Source organism: Girardinichthys multiradiatus, chromosome 19, assembly GCF_021462225.1.
Source record: "Girardinichthys multiradiatus isolate DD_20200921_A chromosome 19, DD_fGirMul_XY1, whole genome shotgun sequence".
Taxonomy (NCBI): domain Eukaryota; kingdom Metazoa; phylum Chordata; class Actinopteri; order Cyprinodontiformes; family Goodeidae; genus Girardinichthys; species Girardinichthys multiradiatus.
Window position 1 is genome coordinate 33990596 of NC_061811.1, and position 22032 is coordinate 34012627.

General features: G+C 38.6%; 1 protein-coding gene across 4 annotated transcripts in view; it reads right to left on the minus strand.

The window, feature by feature from the left end:
- The window catches only part of atrn (attractin), a 184306-nt gene that overhangs the window by 30618 nt on the left and 131656 nt on the right, over positions 1-22032 (minus strand). Inside the window, exon 27 of one of the 4 annotated variants that reach the window (XM_047346208.1) lies at positions 10778-10944. The exons of 2 other annotated variants lie outside the window; for them this stretch is intronic. In XM_047346208.1, the coding sequence (XP_047202164.1) occupies positions 10816-10944 (129 nt within the window). In that variant the 3' untranslated portion in view covers positions 10778-10815. Of the gene's footprint in view, positions 1-10777; positions 11594-22032 lie in introns of those variants that run through there. One more of the 4 variants, XM_047346210.1, reaches the window with a different exon arrangement.

Consider the following 22032-nt stretch of genomic DNA (forward strand, 5'->3'; position numbering starts at 1 on the left):
GGAATCGGGGGCCCTTTATTAGGGGCCATCCGGTCCCTGTACGAGCGGAGCAGGAGTTTGGTCTGCATGGCCGGCACTAAGTCGGACCTGTTCCCAGTGCATGTTGGACTCCGGCAGGGCTGCCCTTTGTCGCCGGTCCTGTTCATAACTTTTATGGACAGGATTTCTAGATGCAGCCAAGGGCCGGAGGGGGTCTGGTTTGGGGACCAGTGGATTTCGTCTCTTCTTTTTGCGGATGACGTGGTCCTGCTGGCCCACTCTAGCCAAGACCTACAGCATGCGCTGTGGCGGTTCGCAGCCGAGTGTGGAGCGGCTGGGATGAGGATCAGCTCCTCCAAGTCTGAGGCCATGGTACTCGACCGGAAAAGGGTGGCTTGTCCTCTTCAGGTTGGAGGGGAGTTCCTGCCTCAAGTGGAGGAGTTTAAGTATCTCGGGGTCTTGTTCACGAGTGAGGGAAGAATGGAGCGGGAGATCGACAGACGGATCGGTGCGGCTGCCACAGTAATGGGGGCGCTGTGCCGGTCCATTGTGGTGAAGAGAGAGCTGAGCCGAAAGCAAAGCTCTCAATTTACTAGTCGGTCTACGTTCCTACCCTCACCTATAGCCATGAACTTTGGGTCATGACCGAAAGAACGAGATCACGGATACAAGCAGCTGAAATGAGCTTCCTCCGTAGGGTGGCCGGGCACTCCCTTAGAGATAGGGTGAGGAGCTCGGCCATCCGGGAGGAGCTCGGAGTAGAGCCGCTGCTCCTCCACATCGAGAGGAGCCAGTTGAGGTGGCTCGGGCATCTATACCGGATGCCTTCTGGACGCCTTCCTCGGGAGGTGTTCCAGGCACGTCCCACCGGGAGGAGGCCCAGGGGACGGCCCAGGACACGCTGGAGGGACTATGTCTCTCGGCTGGCCTGGGAACGCCTTGGGCTCCCCCTGGAGGAGCTGGAGGAGGTGTCTGGAGAGAGGGACGTCTGGGCATCTCTGCTGAGTCTGCTGCCCCCGCGACCCGGTCCTGGATAAGCGGAAGACGACGAACGAACGAAAGAACATAAAACTTCCTGAATAGGCCACCCAATGCTCTGACCTCAATAATGTTAAAAATGTACTGAATAGCAATCAAGGCCTGGCATGTGCTAAGAAACTCACCGATTTCAAGGAGCCAATACTGATTAGAAGAGTTGTCTAATATCCAGCCATTATTATGCCAGTATCTTGTTGACAGGTGCAGAGAGTGTGTGGTTTCTCTGCAACTTCCTAAATGATTTATCTGCATATCGGTAGGGGTGTATGGATATATTAAAGCCTGTATGCAACATTGTGAAAACCAGCACTGAATTTAAAGTTGTGGAGCAATTTATAGTTTTTGAAATAACTGTAGTTGTATGTTGTCAGAAAGAAAACTGGTTCGAATGCATCATTAAAGGCCTAAAATTATCCATGTCGGTCTCCTTTATTTATTGTTTCTTTTTAACAGCTGGACTCCCACCATCAGGTTTTAGAAGGCAGCAGAATTGAAGCAAAATTTAAGGATTAACCATTCTGGAAGAACTCCTTCACAGCATATTGTACATTTCCAACAAATCTCATTATCCTGTGATGTGAGTAGGCAGCTGCAGTACAGCAAACACTCAGCACTCCAAAGATAACCAGGCTCTGGAGCGCTACAGTGAATGTCTCCTACTTCTTAATTTGACTCTTAGTTTTCTGCAGGCCAGTTAGTGTGACTGTGTGTCTGAAAATGGAAGTAATATTTGACAAAAAAACATTTACTGCGGCAGGACAAACTGCACAAAAACCTTGCAATACGTGTGAATAGAGATGGTCGCATAAAGGCAAGCGTTGCTTCAGGTTTAAGACATCTGCACAAGACCAATCACACTGTTCCTCAGCTTTGAATGAATTACCCCAAACACCCGCATACAGAGAGAATTTATCTCAGCAGGCATAACTAAATTACAACAGACTAACCAACCTGCCTGAAGGGAAATACTCAAATAAAATAAACATGGAGAAACCCATGCTTAACAAACACTGGCACATGGATTATAAAACAGTATGAGCACAAATCAATGACTTGATCCATCCAATTTAAAACACTTCTCGCTTATTATTAACAATGTTTTCACATTATTTTCAGACAATGATGCATTTTCAATACAATGCCACAAAAAAGAAAAAATAACTGGAAAACACTCGAACAATTATACAAGAGTGATGATACATCCAGCTCACCAGATGCTTCATTATATTGGGTTTACAAGACCAAAATGAGACAAGATTTTGGCAATATTTTGTGGAAAATCTAAGAATGACCAATTTTTTTTGTTTTTACAGAATAACGTTTTCGACAAACTGCTTTAACAAATCTATAATCAGCATTTAATTCGGATTCGACTCGTCAACATAGTCATCTTTAATAAATTAGAATTGATTAGGCTCAGGTGAGGTTCATTTGGCAGCAGGTATTAAACATACTCATTGAGCCACATCTCTATAATAAAAATGTTTTTTGTTTTTAATTGGTCTGATGAAAATCATCATAATTAACAGAATTAAAGGCTTGAAAACATTGACCTGTATGTAATCTGTCAATATAATGTGTTCTGGGCTACTGGAATAAATAAACTTTTCAATAACATTCTAAGTTTTAGAATATTACTGTATTGTATTTTCTATGCTTGTCTCATTCTAATGTGATCCAATGCCAAAATAAGGATTGAAAACTGTTTACAGAAATAGAAAGAGGTTTCCAAAATCTCAAAAAACAGGTTTAAAGAATCTCTGTTCAATGAACAAATTAAAATAAGTTGATCAACGTATTTTACATTTGTCCCTACAGATGATCAAATGTAGTTCAGACTCATTGAAAAGTACTGTATAAGCCTTAAGCATAGTGTGGATGAGAAGCTTTGAAATAGATGCTAATTTTGGCTAGCTGTTAGCCAGTCATGGTGCTTACAAATCACTTGTTCACCATTTTTCTCCTTTCAAGTATACAAAATGCTGCTGCAAAAAACAGTTTAAAAGTAGTTGAAGCTCCTTTACTGTTTTGTAACCAAGTGTTGTTTACCAGCAGTCTTTATTAGCAGACTGTCAATATAACTGTACTTCCTTTCTTACTTCAAAATAAGAGTCCCAAACATCGATACAACACGGTAATGAGAACTTTTGTAGTGTTTTAATGTCACAAGATGTCGTGCCATGAGACCTCAACTGTTTATTGACAAATCATATTAACTTTAAAACAGAAAATTAAAGCTGGAACTGTATTGTAAATGCACGCTGGAATTTTGAAAGACCTATTTTTGAACTGCATCAATTTATCAAGTCAAGCTTGGTGTGGTATTCAAAACACACAAGACCATATAAAATTTAATAAAACAGTAATTAAGGACGAGACAGACAAAAAGCCACACCAGAGAACGGTGGCATATTGAATTTTTTTGTGTGAAGAGCTTTCAAGTTTGTCACCGCTTCTATTGTTCGATTCTCGAATATAATTCAAACTGCTAACTGAGAGAGTCATGTCCCCCCTGGATTTCTGAGTCCAGTGTTTTGCACAGACAGCGATGATAAAACTCAGCTCCAAACAGTGGCACCAAACCCAGAATATTTAAAGGACACCTCGAGCCTGATAAAAAATATATAAACAACAAGGAATCTTGTTGATGAAGACATCAGTGCAACAGGATTCAAACAAGTTATACCTCTGGAATCACATGGAGAACAAACACTGCTGAATTTCAGGTTAAAAACAAATCACATAACTTCTTTTTTTTATTATCTTTTATGTCTCTTTAGTGGCTAATTGACAAACCAACACTTTATTGCTACATATGAGGCTAAAGTGAAAACTGGTCAAACCGATCCAAAAATAATACAAACAGAGTCACTGTGCACGTGGACATAAATATGTCCAAACCTTAGGTTAGCTGTCATATTACTTCATATCTATGAATAGGGAAGTAGCTGGCTGAAAAAAGGCAGTATGTGTTTCCTCTGACCTCTTGTTTAAACATCTCACTGATACTGATAATAAATAGGCAGTTCTTCACACAGTAAGAACATCCACACTGAATAGTTTTGCTGTCAGATCAAACTGGTAGAGCTTGTGCTTAAGTGTAATGTTACAAGTCAGCAATTGTAGCCTGAGAACAGATGCTGGTGCATTCAAACATGTTTATATTCACACTGGCACACAGGCTCACTTAAGCTGTCTGGGGGGATTGTATTTGAGCATTGTCAAAGTGAGCAGCAGTGTGCCAAAGAGACTGAGTGCGTCAGCAAAACACTCATTGTCGGGAGGGAGAGCAGAAAAAGGAGCACATCGGAGACAGACTAACAAGAAATAGGAAAGGAAGTTGAAGGGGGACGAGATGTGAAGATGGAAAGAAAAAAAGCTGAACAGAGTGTAGAGGAAGAAAAAAATGAGAGAGAGAAAGACAAAGGCGTTCAAAGCGTCCGTCCCTAGCTGGAAAAAGAAGAATGAAAGCTGAGTCCCTGGGTGCAGTGAACACACACAAACACACACATCCTGTGTCCTCGTACCACTGCACGTGGACCGTCACACATGCAGCAAATGTGCAGCACATCTCAGCCCACTAAATAAAGCCATTTATTTATTGATGGCCTGTTTAAAAATGCTGTCGCTGGAGAGGTCTCAATCATCCCTCAGATGCACAGAAGGAAAGCTGCACCTTGCTTCATTATTTCCGCACATCCTGGTGTCCATACTGGTGTCCATCCTGGTGTCCATACACCTTACACGTGTACACACTCCAAAGACTGCACCTCTTTATCCACAGGGCTAAAATAAACTCCATCAAAGAAGGGCAGCTCATGAAAAAGCTAAAGAAAAGAGAGCAATGCACGCATGTTTAACACAGACACTTTACTGGGATGAAATAGAAAAACATTATGTTAACGTGCTCAGAAAAAAACAGAAGCCATCAAACAAACCAATTGAGATTCACTGGAAGAGTATTTTATCAAAACAATGTAGTCAGAAGACACAGGGAGTCAGTTTGAAGCTGCTCATTTGAACTGACTCAATTTGAAATAGATCTGTGGGACTGAAGATATAAAGAAATGTGTTAAATTGTTGAGTTTGAGTGAGGATGAAACAAAAACATTGGGAGCAAAAGAAGCTGAATTTGCCTGAACATTTTATGACTTGCTGTCCTGAGACTAAGCAACCTACACATGTAAAGTTTAAAGTCACTGATGTCATTTTATTGAAATATTTAACAATCTATTTCAATTTTATTCACAATGCAGTGCTTCCCCCTAGGAATGTCATCTGGGGTTGGGGGTTGCAGTGCACTAGCCAATACAAACCCTTAAATTAGACATGATTATTAAGTTATTTTAATAACAGCAATATAACTATTGATTGCGTTAATCAATTTAGTATATCAATCAATATAGGCGCAGCATAATTAAACTGTTATTAAAAACACTAACAAAATGTAAACATTTATCATTTTCTACAAAGTGTGCAGCTTTCTTTTCTTTAGATGTTTGTCTTTATCTCTCTATCTTTTTGAGTGCTGTTCTTATATCTTCTTCCATTATACTTTTTCAAGAGAGATCAGAATCAATAAAAAATTCAAATCATTACAGAAACCAGGGACTGGAAATTGACCAAATGCCCCGCTCAGATTCTGCAGAAAGACTGGCATATATGCTTACTATTACTTCAACAAACATTCAACACTGACACAGCTTATTATTTACCTTCAAATGTGGCATTAAGACATTTTTTTGATCTGCGAATGATGACACCCATCCGTTAAGCGCATTCTTGTGCAAACTAAATACAAGCTAATATATTTCTCTAGATTTTATGCATTCAACCAATACCAGGGAACCATTCAAAAATATAACTTGCAATGCACTATGTGTGCCCCTTTTTTAAATAGCTTCAAACATCTGAAGTGCTTATATATAGGTGATACCTGCAGTGATTTTCCCTGTATTTTAAATGTGTAGCAGTTATATTGGATCGACTCATGGCTGCTTGGAGAACTCTGATTTTCCAAGTTGAAAATCTGACTTTAGAGAATCTTTGTGGGATTCTTCTGCATGGGCAAAAAAAACAACAATTTTGAGAAAAAACAAAAAAACAAAAAAAACAACACTATAGAAAAGGTTAAACAGAAAGTCCAAATTTTTTTAAATTCCTTCTCTATAGGTCTTGGCTGATGTCTTTCCACCCTGGTATTGCGCTGCATGCTCCATCCAGGCCAACAACTTCTTGTTAAATAGTTAATCCAGTGAATCTGATTCAAGGTTTTAATAGTTTTGCAATTTTCATTAGTTTTTATTTTTATTTAGTTTTGACTTCACATTTTCGATTCTATTTTAGTTTTAATTAGTTTTTAGCATTTGTTTGCTATTTTAGTTTAGTTTTTATTTTTTGAAAATGCTTAGTTTCAGTTTAGTTTTGATTAGTTTCAGTTATAGTTTTAATCTTTTTTCCTGAAATCAAATCTGGGGACATTTCCAGCTCAGAGATTAAGAGAAATAAATGTTATCAAGATATAATGAAAACATTGGTACAGTTACAGTTTCATTTATTTTAAAATATTTACTCATAAAGTATAAAAATCAAGTGTAACAGCAGGGAAGTCTATCCACACTGTTAGCCTTTCCTATGAGTAATAAAACAATAGCAGTAGTAGCATCTGTCTTCTTTACTCTCCTCCTTTGTTTAACACTCATCTGCTCTGTCCTTGCTCTTAGCTTTACTGTTCTTTCTATTTTCCTCCTCTCTCCTCGTCTATCAGACGTTCACTATTCTACAAGAGACATAATATGATCACAATCCTCTCCAAAAACATTAGAGCGTATAACATACTGAAAAATTACAATTTAACAAATAAAATAGGATTTTGTTTCAGATACCCTATAGTAGTTGGATATTTTTAGATAGTAGGAAACTAGGATAATACTTTAAATATGAACTTTTCTTTAATTATTTAACTATTTTCCTCAGGTGATGAAATACCAAAATTGCCATATTTAGCAAAAATTAAAAAAACTATTTTTACTTGGAGCTACAGGCTCATACAACAGAAGAAATGCACATTTAACCAGGTGATTCTCTCTCCCTTCTCATCATTCTCAGTTCATGCAGTTATTGCCTCATTCAGTTTCCCTATTTCTGACTCCTTTCAGTAACTTTCATATGTCCAAACTGAGTGGAAAACACCCCTCAGCCTGAGTGCAAAATCACTGTAATAAAGCAAAACATCTAATAACTAACTCAGGAAATATAAACTAAAGGTCACCAATCGATTCTAAAACATCTTATAATGGATGAATCCTTGTTGACACTGTTGCTCCATATTCCCAAATCAGGGAGTTGTGCTCTTGTCTTTCTATTTGCTGTTCTGTTTGTTCATAAAAACTTGGTTTAGAATTTGTGTCCACACCTTTCGTAAAACAAAACACATCCAAGCCATGTGTTTTGTAACATTTTTTTTTAACCATTTTTTTGATTGTTGACAACACTAGTAATGCTTCCTACCGCGAAACAAACCTTCATCATGAGTGGGTTGAACTCAACCCACTCAAGACTGTGGAAATGGTGGTGGACTTTCGGAGAACACCACCCCAATACACCCCCCTCACCATCCTCAACAACACTGTGTCAGCCGTGGGCCACTTCAAGTTCTTAGGAACCACCATCTCTGAGGACCTGAGATGGTCTTCACACATAGACACTGTTCGAAAGAAGACCCAACAGAGACTGTACTTCCTGAGGCAACTCAAGAAGTTCAACCTTACAGAGGAGCTGCTGGTCATCTTCTACACTGCCATCATTCAATCTGTCCTGTCTTCATCCATCTCAGTGTGGTTTGGCTCATCCACAAAACAGGACAGGTGCAGACTGCAACGAATAATCAGGACTGCAGAGAGAATAATCAGGACTGACCTTCCCTACATCCAGGACTTATACAGGTCAAGGGTCAGGAAAAGAGCTGCTAAAATCTCTGCAGACCCCACACACCCTGCACATAAACTGTTCAGAGCTTTACCTTCAGGCCGCCGCTACAGAGCACTGTTCACTAAAACCAGCCGCCACAGAGACCGTTTCTTCCCCCAGGCTGTTTCTCTGTTGAACATTCAATAGAGTACCAAAACAACAGCATACAGATGTTGCAAATGCACCTTTTTATTACATATGTGTATATTGTACATTGTAAATATGTATATTCTGTAATGCAAAACCAAAACCAAAGAGCAAAGTGTACCGGAGTCAAATTCCTTGTTTGTATGTACGAACTTGGCAATAAAGCTGATTCTGATAACGGCCAGGATCAACCCAGTCCAAGGCGGCGCACTCGGCTCTTCTTCTTTTACTCCGTCTATAACGTTAACAGCAGAGCCACCAACTACCATAACAGCTGTTGTTAAAAACATGCTCACTTGCGCTTTCTACCCACAGCTATTGTAGTAAGTCTACACACAACATTTCTCATTCACAAAACGCCAAAATCAAGGACATTTTCGGGGACAGCTTTAGCTGGGGACGTCTGGTCACCCTACACTACAAGACACTCGATTTTATCAAAAACGCAGTCATATTCAAAGTAAGACTGTGCTGCTTTATCTGAAGTTTTGCTGACATGACGCTAGGTGTGGACGCACCACTCAGATGACTTGACTGACGTATCCGCCATCTGCTGGCGTAAAGTGGCACAGCGAGAAAAAAAACAACAACAACAAAAAAACTAATTGGGCGCTGGTAATTTTACCCCTTCGAAGTTTCATACTGTTCTACTTTAACCAGTGTCATATCAAACGTTTTCAAGCATAAAATCGAGCAGCCTGTCACAGGATATGTGGTACTGACCATGGGTCACAATTTCTTCCCGCCGGGGCTTTGCTTCACATCTCTTTAAAACCAACAGTTTAAAGTAATTTTTTACATCCTACTCAGTCTTATCTTTAGGAAATGTGGTTTTATGACTCCAACAAATTAGATTTACCAGAAGAAGGCCAGGCTATTTTGGTTTGATCAGGGGTTCTAATCTGTCAACTGACCCAAATAGGTACTTCACCCAAAAAAAGGAGTAATACGTTTTCATAAAAGATTACAAAATTTATAGAGATTTAAGTGTTTTTATGACTATTAATGCCCACGACTAAAAAGAGTACTTAACCACAAAAAGTAATATGAAAATGATTTGATTACGAGTATGAAATAGGGGTAGGAACGGATGAAATGGCAACATGTGGTTACAAAATGGTGGTATGAACTGGTAAAGGGCGAATTGATCTGCTGAATTAGGTTAGTCAAAACAAACAAAACAAGATAACTTCCATATTTAACTGTCCAAGCAGAACTCATGCCCAGAACTCATAATGCTTACAGGGAAAGAAACTAACATGAAGGTAGATGTTTATCAAGATAAAAATATGACAGGGGAAATGAAAAGGTCAGTTCACCCTGTTAATACCAGCTTCAGTAATGTTAAAAAATGAGATCATGATAACCTGTACAATTTAACTGAAAAATAAACACATCTGAGGCCAAAATATGAAATTTGGCCATACCTTTGTCATTTAATGGTAGTAAAGACATCAAAACTATGAAGTGAAAGCAGATAGAATTATGTAACAAACAAAATATGAAATGACCCAAAAACGTCTTCTATACTTTGGATTCTTCAATAGCCCCTATTGCTTTATTACTGTTTTGCACAGTCTTGGCATTCTCTCATTGAACTTCATGAGGTGGTCACCTGAAATGGTTGATCAGATTCTCTATAATTGATGGCAGGTGTGTACCCAAGAAGACTGAGTGTTGAAATTGAGTCAAAAGGTTGTCCTTGCAGAGTATAAATTTTTCCCTCTAAACTTGTTTTTATGTGTCCCTTGTGACCCCCACCTTTTCTTCATCAGAACCGTGCCTGCTCACATTCATGCGCATCTCCCAGCCTACCACCTACGGTCAGTAATCATGAAAATCTTTACACATTTGTACTTCATACTTTAATGTATGAAGTATTGTTTGCTGTAATGATGACTACGGTTTTGCACTGATCAAAGCACAAGTGGAGGACAGCTCCACAGCAGCTCCGTGGAGCTTGTACATTGCATCTCTGAATCTCTTTTGGCTGAGGGAATTCTCGCGCAGCCAATGGAAGTAGGGTATCTATCAAACCACTCCAGGCCAAAACAGAGTTCCTTCACTAATTCCACACTGCTCTTTGAATCATAAAGTCTCATCATATTTTTCTCTTAATCCTCTTAATGTTTTTTCTCTTCCTCTCTATCACACATCAGGTTTAGTTCTATTGTTGGTTTTAGCCCAAGAAAAAAAATTTAAGTTTGCAAATTAAATGCAGCCATGGTGCACTTGTTTATTTGAAAACTCTGACCTGAACTCTGCTGTGACATCAATGCCCTTTTCAGTTGAGCCCCACAGGGTTTAACACAGGCTCCTGAAAATAGCTCAGTGAATCCTGGTTTTGGTGTGAAAGCCCTTTAGGTCTACATCCATCTGTGAAGTTAATGTTGACATTGTGCTGTTATGCTAAGCTAACACTGTTTACTGTAGATGATGTTTGCTTCTCCCTTTTTTTGACAGGCACCTTAACATTTTTGGTCTTTTTTCTCAAGTTCTCCTTATTGTCTTCTGTCTTTCTCCATCCCAGTTAAAGTAAACTGAAGCCTGTTGTGCAACCTCAATAACCATCCCCAGTGGGACAAAATCAGGTGGATGAACAGCTTGAAGTTAATTAAAATGAAGAATTGAGGCAAACTCTACATGGCATTATATATATTTATCACATTAGAGGTGAAAAAATCACTTAAAATATTTAATATGGACAATTGTATTGACATCACAAATACTTGGCATTTTAACAAGCATGTGTAGACTTGTGAAGAAGGTGTAAATATTAGGTGTAAAGGCCTGTGAAGGAAGAACAAAAACCTAAAAACAAAAAGAGAACAGCATGTATTAGTAAAAGAAACTTGGAATAAAATGGAATACAATTAAAAAGAACATGAGTGAAGCTTTGACTGCATTTCTGTGCCTCCAATGAGCCTCATATGAGAAGAACGATTGCTAGAATGAAACTTAAATGTTACCAGATCAAATGAAGGTCACCCATAGTGCAAGGAGTTGAGATGTGTGAAAAGGTTGTAAACAGTGAGTAATGTAAGCGCAGGCACTGATCCTACCTAATGATATGCAAAGTCTGAGCAGAAGAAAGATTAGCAAGGGTCCAGGAGTCTTCACAAAACAAAGACAAGTAGCAGCTCAAAGACACAATCAGCTTTTCCATGTGCACACAGAACAGTAAATAACATTCTGTTCTAAAAAAAAAATGTGGTAGGAAGCTATCGTTCAATAACAAGAGATTAAGCAAAGGATTATACCACAATAAATGAACCACGAAAATTTTTCAAACATTCTGTTTTGGACATTAGACTGGTGGATGATCACTGTAGAGTGGTGAAGGGAAATTACAAAACTCTAGAGGGTGGTGGAGTTAGCCGGTAGCCGACATTTCAAATGAGACCCCTTGGGCATCAGGAAGAAGTAGACATGGTGAGTAGGAGGATTGAACGGAGAAGATCTGAGGAAAAATGATAAATTGAGGATGAGATATAAAGTATGGATGTCAGGCTGATTGTCTTAAACATAGCAAGTCAATTTAAAAGTGTAATGACATCAAAATGAAGAAAGTGGCAATTTTGGCTTATAGATTTAGAAAAAAGCAGATGGAACAAATTTTCCTGAACTTTATTTTTTAAAAAAATTTTAAATGTACTTAAATGTACTTTGACTGTATTCATTCAGTCAAAATGAATATCCTGTTTTTTATGATTTTATTTTTTATTTATTTAAATAATTGCCCATATTCATCCCTAAATCCTCAATCACTCTAGATTCCAAAATCTCATCTTACATTTGAAAAGGCAAACCCCCCCGAGCATTTAAAACCTGGCACACTAGGCAAATTCAGGACAAAGGAGGACAGGAATAAGACGTTGGCAGAAGCAGCAGTCACACTGCATTATTTCCCAGAATGTATCTGATGTTGCATGATATTTGTTGCAGGCCCGACTATGTCTTGCCCTTTAGAAAACCTAGCTGAAGGGTGGGGAGTCACTCCTCAACTTCTCTTTTTTACTGTAGCTTATAACATTACTTAAATTACTGTTCACACATAGGAAAGTATAAAAATCCCATTACTTTGCTGGCGATCTACAAGGTCCACAAGCTCTTCAAAAACCGCTCCATTTTTGATTTTTTTTTTGCTGGTCTTGGATAGGCAGAATAGGGAGAAGATGATTAAGGATCACAATGATGAATAGGTGATTAATAGACAAATGGATGGATTGATAGCATCTCAATACATTTTCTTCAATCCCATTTCTCCAACTTTCCAGGTGCCTCTTTCTATTCTATGATGATTATTTTTGGGTTGGATTGTTTCAGTCCTTACTCTGGTAAATTAAACATCACTTTATGCCCACAACTCGTTATTACAATTTAAGGTAGATCAGAACCCACTTCTCCAACTCCTAGTTAGCTTGGGAGTACCAGAGTTAAGGTCCTTGCTGTGACAGGTGTAGCAGTGAAGAAGCCACACTAATCTATATGTTTGCATGCATCGTTTTTAGCAAATTTCTCGAATGAGGTTTTCCAACCCCAAATAAGGTCGCCGAACTAAAACCAACCATAAACCTTTATTTGCTATCCTGAGAAAGATAAATGCAATGCTATGCATCAGCTATGAGAGTAACAAGACTGTTGAAGCTTTAGCTAACCTCTTTTCTGTCACAGCTTGATGAACTCACTTCTTATCAGGCACAGGGATGGTTGGAATGAATATGCAGAGGTTGCTATTTTATAAAGAAGATATGAAGCATGCAACTTTTCAAAAAGTATAGTCAGTTGTCTTTGTGTGTGACCTTCAGTGCTGTCTCTTGCTCTTCTGCACTCTCTCACTGTCATCATCTGAGCACCCCTGCTCTTACCTCTTACATCAGGATTGATCACCTCAGAAGTAGGCCTTTTGTGCGGAGCGATGGTGCGGCAAATGCTGACCTCAGGAGGGAGGAGGAGATGGAAGGCATTGCTCACAGAATTTAAAACAATGCTCATGTGAATCTACAGGGGCCTTCCAATGCTTAATAAAAGGATATCGATTGATGCTCCCATCTTAGTACACAGATGTCCTCGTTTTCCTAAAGGTGTGTCAACTCACTATTCAAAAATACCTATTAATGAAATACTGTATTGACTAAATGTCATAAAACAATTGTTTTATTCCTTTATTTGTATTTTAAACTGGAGGTGTATTGAAATTTTGCTTTCAAAAACCACAATAACATTTCTCATGTGAATTAAGTGCAAGTTATTGTTATGAACCCCAAATTCGAAAGTGAGCGTTTTAAGCTTCACCCTCTGTACGTTTGAGTCTCTTATTGTGAAGTAGGAAAGGAAGTGATTCTTGATCTCCCGTGTTGTGTTGATGCATCAGATAAAGGCCTTTCACTGGGCTGCCTCACAGCACTGATACAAAAGCATCAAAGATAAGATCAACCTTATAACGTACCTATTGGCAGATGGACGATGCACAGAATGAGGTGTGATTAGAGGAGAGTGGTCAGTAGGACGCAAGAGGTTGAAAGGCCGGCTTAAAGCTAACCTGTAGGAGACAACTACACAACTTGCGTTTTCTTGTTAATGTTCGCCCCCTGGAGTAGAGCCCTGCACCAGACTATCTTTTTAATCCTACTCCCAACCGCTTACACTGAATTTTTGACCATTACTCCCGCTGTCTGTCTCTTTTCATTTCAGGCCCCACCATTTCAATTTATGTCGGAATCAATAAATGTATTCCCACTGAATTTGCGGTGCAGTGCAGTGCATTGCAGTTTAACAAGAGCAGAAGAAATAAGATATATTAACCAAAAATCCCTCTGCTTTGAATCACTAATTCTTATCTACACGGAGGCCAAAAATCAAAAATAATATATCTGTGCAGTAAAAAAATAAATATATAAATACGAAAATCAACAAAACAATATCACAAGAACCGATGAAACACACAAAAACATCTGGAAAAAATATTTGCTAATTTCGGAATTGCTGAATATTAATACAAAACAATGGATCAGAACATTAAAAATAAAATAAAATATGACAGACAATGAATCTGGGACGGCTGTCATACTTGAAATTACTGGGCAGAGTAAGAGACTCAATGTTCTCTCTGATGGATGTTCAAAATGAAATTTGAAAGCTTGGCAGCGCAGGAAAGCGTTCTTTGCGAAACAGAGGTTTAAATTGAAATTAATCTGTTCAATTTAGTGATTATATTATTCCATTATAAAATGCATTTTTTCTCTAGTCTCCAGTCTTGATTTTAATTCCAACCTCAGTTGTACTCTCCATCCTTCCAACGATCTTGGGACCTAATGTCTATGTTAAAACTGTTCGGTCCAGTGAGATTTGCCTTGGGTACTGAGGTATTCCAGTCCCAAAGCAGGGCTCTATCCTGGATATCAGCTCCATGAAACCAGGAACATAAAAATTCACAAAACTTCAGTGGTTTTGTTTTTGGTCGGCTCCATAAGAACATTTTTCCTGGATCTACTACAAAACACGGGTCATGGTGGAACAAGTCTGACCTAAAACCTTAAGCATCAATGGGGGTGGGGGTCCTCTTGCTGCTTGGGACTAAAGAGACATAAAAAGTGCTGTTCTCATCTGAAGTACTTTTTTTTTTTTTAAATCAGCTAATCTTAAGATTAAGAGAAAAGCAATTTTGTTTCATGGTATGTTTTTGATATATTGTACATGGAATGAAAATAAATGACTTGATATTTTCATTATTACACATATATAGTCATTTAGAATTCAAGATTTACTAGGCAAATGATTAAAACATGATGCTGTATTTTCAATCAGAGGTTCATGTTAGCTTTGGGTCCAAAACATTTTTCCTACATTGCAGCACAACTAATGTAGAACAATGCACTGTGTCTGATCAAACTAGAGGGAACTCTCTAATTGGAACCACACAGGCTTTTAAGGAAGGGAGGCAGCCTGCCAAGGTTCTGTTTACACAAAGTAATTACACAGGTGGGGGAAAATTGTTATTAAAAAACACATTTTGAGGTTACCTTTGTCCAGAAATAAGCCCAAAGTCTCTCTTTTGTTTCGTCAACGGCACCCAGCCAGATTCTAACTCCAAAGAATTGATTTTAATATTTTCTCATTAAAATGACATTTTCCAGGAGGATTAAAATGTCTAATTATTGATTATAAAACGTATATTTATTTGATGGAGTTTTTTAAAATGAGGGGGTGTCTTTATTTGTACATCTACAGTAAACCGTTTAGGACAACTGAATTTAGAACAAAGTTGCACAGAAAATTGAGGGTTTTTATTTTTGGTCTGAATGATTTAAAGCCTGATTTGGATGTTTTACAACTTGTCAGTAAAGCAAGTTTTGTTGTATGTAAGTTATTAGAACAAGTTTCAAGCAGGAGGTTTACAGCTCAGTCATCCATATTCCCACACAATATGGTCCAAGTTTCACAGTTTCACATTGATGGGCTAAAGTAATGGAGAGCTTTTCACTTAATATAGGCCTAGAGATGTTATTGTAGTCACTGGTAATTAAGTATGATTAGCACCCATTAGTATCACAGCTCTGGTCCATTTCTGCGTCATATGCTCAGTAAGAAACAGCAGGTTGTGCAGCAGCAGGGAAACAGAACATGGTGGGGGGTGGGCTCTCAAGCAAGAAGCTGCTGATGGCTCTAAAGTTTAATGCTTGAGGGACCGCCAGCGTGCAAAACGAAAGAAAAGAATAAATAAGGGCGAGGAACAACGGTAGGAGAGCAGGGGTGTTGAGCATTCAAAGTGCCAGCTTGGGTCACCTTGAGCTATCCATCTCCCAACTCTAGCTGTGAGAGACCCCAGGAACAGTAGGGGAAATAGCTTGCATCCTCTCATTTAATTGCACTCTGTGGAGAGCGAGACAAAGCAAGTGATCTCCCTCTCTGAGGTGGATAAAGCAATCCTCTGGACTGGTTGGAAGGAAGATGCCTGGACATTCCTGACAGCAGAAACAAACCCAAAAAGTCTGCCAACGCTGCTGCTGAAATGAGATTCTGCTCCAAAGTACAAGAGGTGGCAACTTCTTCATCTTGAAAATGCTCTTTTTTTTTCTCTATTCAATAATGTTATCTTCTGTTTGGTAGTCAAATGATTAGACAGTTAAACAAAATAAATAAATAAATAAACTATTTAAAAAAACATTACTCATCTGCAAATTTTTCTTTTTTATATTTCAGGGACAAAGCTTTCCCCTGGGGGAACCAGGTGACCTTGCTGTCAGTGGTTCAAGGTTTTTCTCACGTTTCACTTTCACGATGGGGATGTTTTTTCAGCTCTGCTTGAACTGACAAGCAACAAAATATGCCAAAAAATACAATTACAAAGTAGTTAATAAGGTGCTAATATTAATCGAAAGAGAAGACACACTTCTGACATTCTCAGCTCAACAGACTAAGCTGTGCTGAGATGTTTTGATTTGCTGTGCAGCTCGGATGCGATCAGCAAGGTGTGTGTTCATGCTTTTGTCTGGCTGATCCCAAATTAGCCAGGAGTTAGAAGTTGAAGGTTTTTGGACCAGAGTAGTAATTATATCAGGTCAATAAATGTTCACATATATATTTACGAGAAGCGTTTGTGTTTATTTTGTGCAAGAGTAATTTATCTGTCAAAAAAAGGTCAAAGTTCCCCCACCTGCGGTGAAGTGGTTGATTAAACAATAACATTTAGTGGTTTTGGTTAATAATTATCAATCATTAATGATAATTAAGTAATTGTAATTATTAAGGGCTTTGAGCCCATAATCACAACACCAGAAGACAGCTCTGATTTGCTCTGAGAAATGATTTTTCTGAATTTTGATTTTTAATTATAATTTTTGCTAAATATTAATTAATCAATAATCATAATCCTTACAAAGGATAGATGGTTCAAATCATTTTACCCCTCGGTCGATACTTTGGAGAACCACCTTTCCATGCATTTACAGCTGCAACACTTTTGGGGTATCTCTACTAGCTTTGTACAACAGAGTGAAATTTTTGCTCCTTTTTAGCTTTAGATCAAATTTAGATTTGAACTTTGACCGAGCCATTCTAATACATGATCATGTTTTGATCTAAATCATTTCATTATAGTTCTGGCTGCATATTTAGGGTTGCTGTGCTGGTGGAAGGTGAATCTCTGTTCCTTGTCCAGAGGATTTCACCAATTTTTCACAGATTTTATTTTATAACCTCACTCTTATTTTAGAGTGCAATTATGGTTGAATGTGTTTTGGCTGGCTCCAGGTACAATAGTACTACCAATTCAATTCTTAAACAGTACAAAACAATTTAAGATAATTTTTGTTTAGTTTCTAAATCCTTTTCAGAATTTGTTTTAAAAGTGTAGAACTAACTTTAATGTCTCCAGCTTGCTTGAGCTGATCATTACATGGTTGCACCAGTACAATGACTCAAACATCAAACCTAAAAACAAGGCCCTTGTTTCCACGTGACATGCAGACCGTAGGATACAACATGTTCATTGAAGAGGATCATGATTTTTATAGCTTTTATTCCTTCTATTTACTATCCAGTAAAAGTATATTTTTCTTCCTTTGCCTTAATAAAGTGTAAACAAAGAAAAATGACCAATCTCGGAATACCTGGATGCTATAGTAATAACAGTCTGTTAAGCCACCCAATCTCCTGCATGTCAGAAAAGAGTTGGAGTTTGTTATACTTTTATGATGTTTTATGTGTGTCTAGGTCTATAAAAAAATAAATAAAAACAAGCTGCTTGTTAAACTTATTGATGTCCCCTGGCGGTGTTAGTCTGGAGGTAATATTTAGTTAAATAACTGAAGTAATGCTGGAGCCAAGTTAACCTGCCAAAGAGCCAGAAGACTGCAAACGTGATTCTTGTTGAGAGCTGGGAGTGCCTACGGTTACCAGGGTAACAAGCCTTGGGCATACAAAGACATGCACGAGATGGTGGAACATAAAGACTTTCTATTCTATTCTATTCCACATGTGGTACTTTTGTAGTTTTAGGAATTTCCTGCACAGTTTTTCTGAGAAGATAAAGGAGCCATCTGCAACAGAACATCACATCTGCACTGCCTTGGAGACATTTCGCTAAATTGGAAAAAAAAAGTGAACTGGAGTGACCTGGGAATGACCTCAGCAGATAACAGGAAGCTCTCAACCTCCATTTGTTATAGAAAACTACAGATGTGGAAATGTTGGCAGCATATTAGAAATCTCTGAAATATAGGAAGGGTCTACAGTTTCTACTGACTGATGTCATTAGTTAGACATGCTAACTCCCCTAATACTATTATAAAATGATTATGGTGCGTTCCATTAACATTGGAAGTAGGAACTGGGAAGTCTGAGTTTATGTCATCTCCGAGTTGTAGCGTTCCAGTTTCCTGTTTGTTTTTGTTCGTAATGCTATAAACTGTAAGAGCAGTCTTACAACAATAAGAATGACAATAGACATTGTTCTATGTAGTATTTTACGCACACAAACACCACTGAATCACATCTAAACACTGAAATGTAATATGTGTATGACTGACTACATGTTACACAGAAAATACAGAACTGCTAAAAACAGTCAAAGAAAGTTTTACACTGTTGATAGGAGTAGCGGCAATCTTGTATGCGGAAGTTGGGTATGGTCCTGTTCCGACTTTCTGACTAGTAATTCCGACTTTGGGGGGGGGGGGGGTGGGCGTTCCAGTGGAAATTTCCAACTCAGAAGTCGGAGTACAAATGGAACGCACCGCACCATTAATACAGCAGAAAATGTAAACTCTAAGTTATTTTGACTAAAGTAAACCAATCACCCTGAAACTGTGATCTTTGTGTCATCCGTAGTCGTCAACAATTGTTTCAGCTATCTACTGCTTGCCCTGACGAGCCGCAGTGACATCAGGTGACCCAGAAGCTTGCTACACATTAAAACAGTAATTTGCTTTTTTTTAGCTTGCTTTGTAAAACTTCATACAATATTTATATCCTGCTGTTATTTAAAAACATTTTTCACATTTATGAAATTGACTCTGCTAGATATTGGTACCAGCAGGCGAAAGCTCAACAAAAGCTTGGAATTTTGCCAAAAAGATGTAAATCAGTGAATCTCTGTTCTGAAGCTGTATTTTTTTTTTTGAAGCAGTATTAATAGGAGCACAAAAGGATGAATCAGGTACAGCAGAACTCAAACACAAACTGTGGTGGAAAAGTCCCTCAGAACGCCCTCATTTCAATAAACCGAGTACAATACAAGCATAAGTGCTTGCATTTATTTACTGTATAGCTGTATAATAAAATCAAGCTAAAAAAACCAAGCAAAAACAACCCTTCCACTCCAACATGCAGGCAGAAACAGAATCAGTATGAAAGAAAACCTGGCGGTAATCAGAACACAGCCGTGGGTCATTCTGCAATGTTGCAGAAAGGAAAGAAGTGCTAACTTTCCAGTTCTTTTGATAAAATTGGTGTTAATATATTCTTTTTTTAATAAGTGGCATGTAATGACATCTCAGGCAAAACTGCATTCATTTTTTTTTTTATGGAAGCAGGAGGTAAGTAATGCATGTATTACAAATTCTATGTTTGAAAACTCCCCCCCCTAATTGTTAATTTAGTTTTTTATGCTTTTTTGTGTGTGTAAACTTGGCTTTCATAACAATATGTAAAAATGTGGAATAGCAAGTTTAGACTTTGAATTAAAGCAGTCGGGGGAGCCTCACAGACTCTAACTCACTCCCTTGATTGGATCGTTTAACACTTTTGGCAGGAAGAACTGATGAGACTCAAATTCACAAAGCACTCCAGTGACTCTGAAATGAGTATGTATTACAGAGCATCATGGAGAAGTGCATTGAATGAGGGGGTAACAGCTGCAATGTAAACGTGGAAAGATAGTTTTCCCCTTTCTTTCCTGGTTATGTGTGAACCTCATTCACATTCAGCCATCTGCCTGGGCGACTACGGTGTATGGGTCGCCATGCCAGCGAGAGGATCCTCCTCAATGTTACAGATGATGCTGGGATCTAATCTAATGTGGAGCCTGTGTGTGTTTAGATATCTTCATTGTATTCCAAGTCGCTGCTTATTCCCGGGATGCATGCCAGTCTCTCCCACTCTGCTGCCCCTGCACACAGAACCATCTGCTGAAGACCTGATTTAATGTGGTACATGCAGATAGTCGGGAAAAGTGTAGGCTTCTGCAACAGAGTACATATGTTTGAGTTTTTTCTAAAAACCGAGAATGACTAAATAAGGAAATGTAATTTTTGGAATCAACAATGTTGTTCATTTTGTGAATTTAATGTTTAATAAGTAACTACCTTCAATTATTGACCTGAATTAAAATTTAATTAAAAAAAAACCAAAGACATTAGTTTTTTTTTTTTTTTTGTACTTTGCTTAATTTTGTTTGCAGCACAGTTGAATACTAAAAAAATAGGACTCAATGATATCTTGTTCAACAAGATCTATTTTCATCAAAACACTACAATGGTTCTTGTCTGAGTCACATGTGCCTCAGGATTGCTATCCCGTCCCTGTAAGCATTTTACTTTGGTGTAGGCTACTACATCTGAAGATGTGTGCTTTAAGCTCAACACCCTAAATCTATGCTTGGGACTCTTATTTGGAAGTAAAGCTGCAATAGCGAGTTCTGAGAAAACCATAGACTTCGCTTGAAAATTTTAACAAGTACCTTACAGGTCCCTCCTCCTTGCTCTCTGCTGTGCTACAGGCCTCGCTCCACAGCGGAGCCTGCCATGAATACACAGGCTAGTAAGCAGGGCCACAGATAATGGTGGATAAACAGCTAGGGCACATTCACTGGTAGGGATGAAACATCAACGATATGCTTTACATTGACTATGACCCGGCCATACTTTGATAACGATTTTGGTCCATGAATCATTAGAACAGCGCCATTAGTAAAGCTTTCAGCACACCGTCAAGCTTGAGCTAGAACGAAGGCAGGCGGAGTGAGCAGCACGTACATGAACGTGATTGACACTGCTAAGACATTCCTCCTGTCTTTGATTGGTCGTGTCTGATCCGGAGCGGTGTATTTCTGCAAATGGCAGTAGGACCACAGGGAGGAGCCAGAGGAGCTTGATTTTTTTCACATATTACCTGTCCCATATTCTACTGACAGGACATAATGACAGTTTTAACAAATATGTAAAAAAAAAAAAAAGATACTTTTTAAAAAAAATGCTTCAGTAGGTAACAAAACCTACCAACTGCAGCTTTAAAACCAAGGTAAATAACATTTCATGATTTTTGTGCACCATTGCACCCCTATTGGCAGGACATTGTTGTCCAGAAAATGTGCTACATTTCCTCATGTTTAGACCAACCAAACACATCCTTGGACACCCCAACATTCATCACTAAAAAAAGCACAGGTGCGAGAGCAGCTTTAGACACGTTTATCTAAAATCGTTTGAATGTAAATTACCAGTTTGTAGGTCTGAGTGTGCACACTGGTGCATCATTCTGAGGAGATTTGAGAACAAAGCACGTGCCCGTGCACTTTTGGCTTAGGAGCAGCAGGAGCACTCAGAATTGGAAAAACATTAGATAGGCGCAGCGATGGCACAGGTAAGAGGTCACACAGTTTTATCCATAAACAAGGAAGTGAATGGACAAGGGCAAACAAGAAAGATGGCGAAAAAAACAGGACGAGACATGAGGTCTAGGTGACACTGTCACCCGCAAGATAAAATAAAGGTGGGTCAGCAGTTTGTGGTGGTCAAGAGCGAGAACGCAAGAACACAGACGCTAGTCTACTTAACTTTATTGCCAGTTTTGATTCATCCTCACCTTCAGTATCGGACCACAATACAAGGTCTTAGATGAGGTGTGGTGCAATTAGGCCACTAATCGTCAAACTATTTCACCTGGGTTTCCAATTTTCCA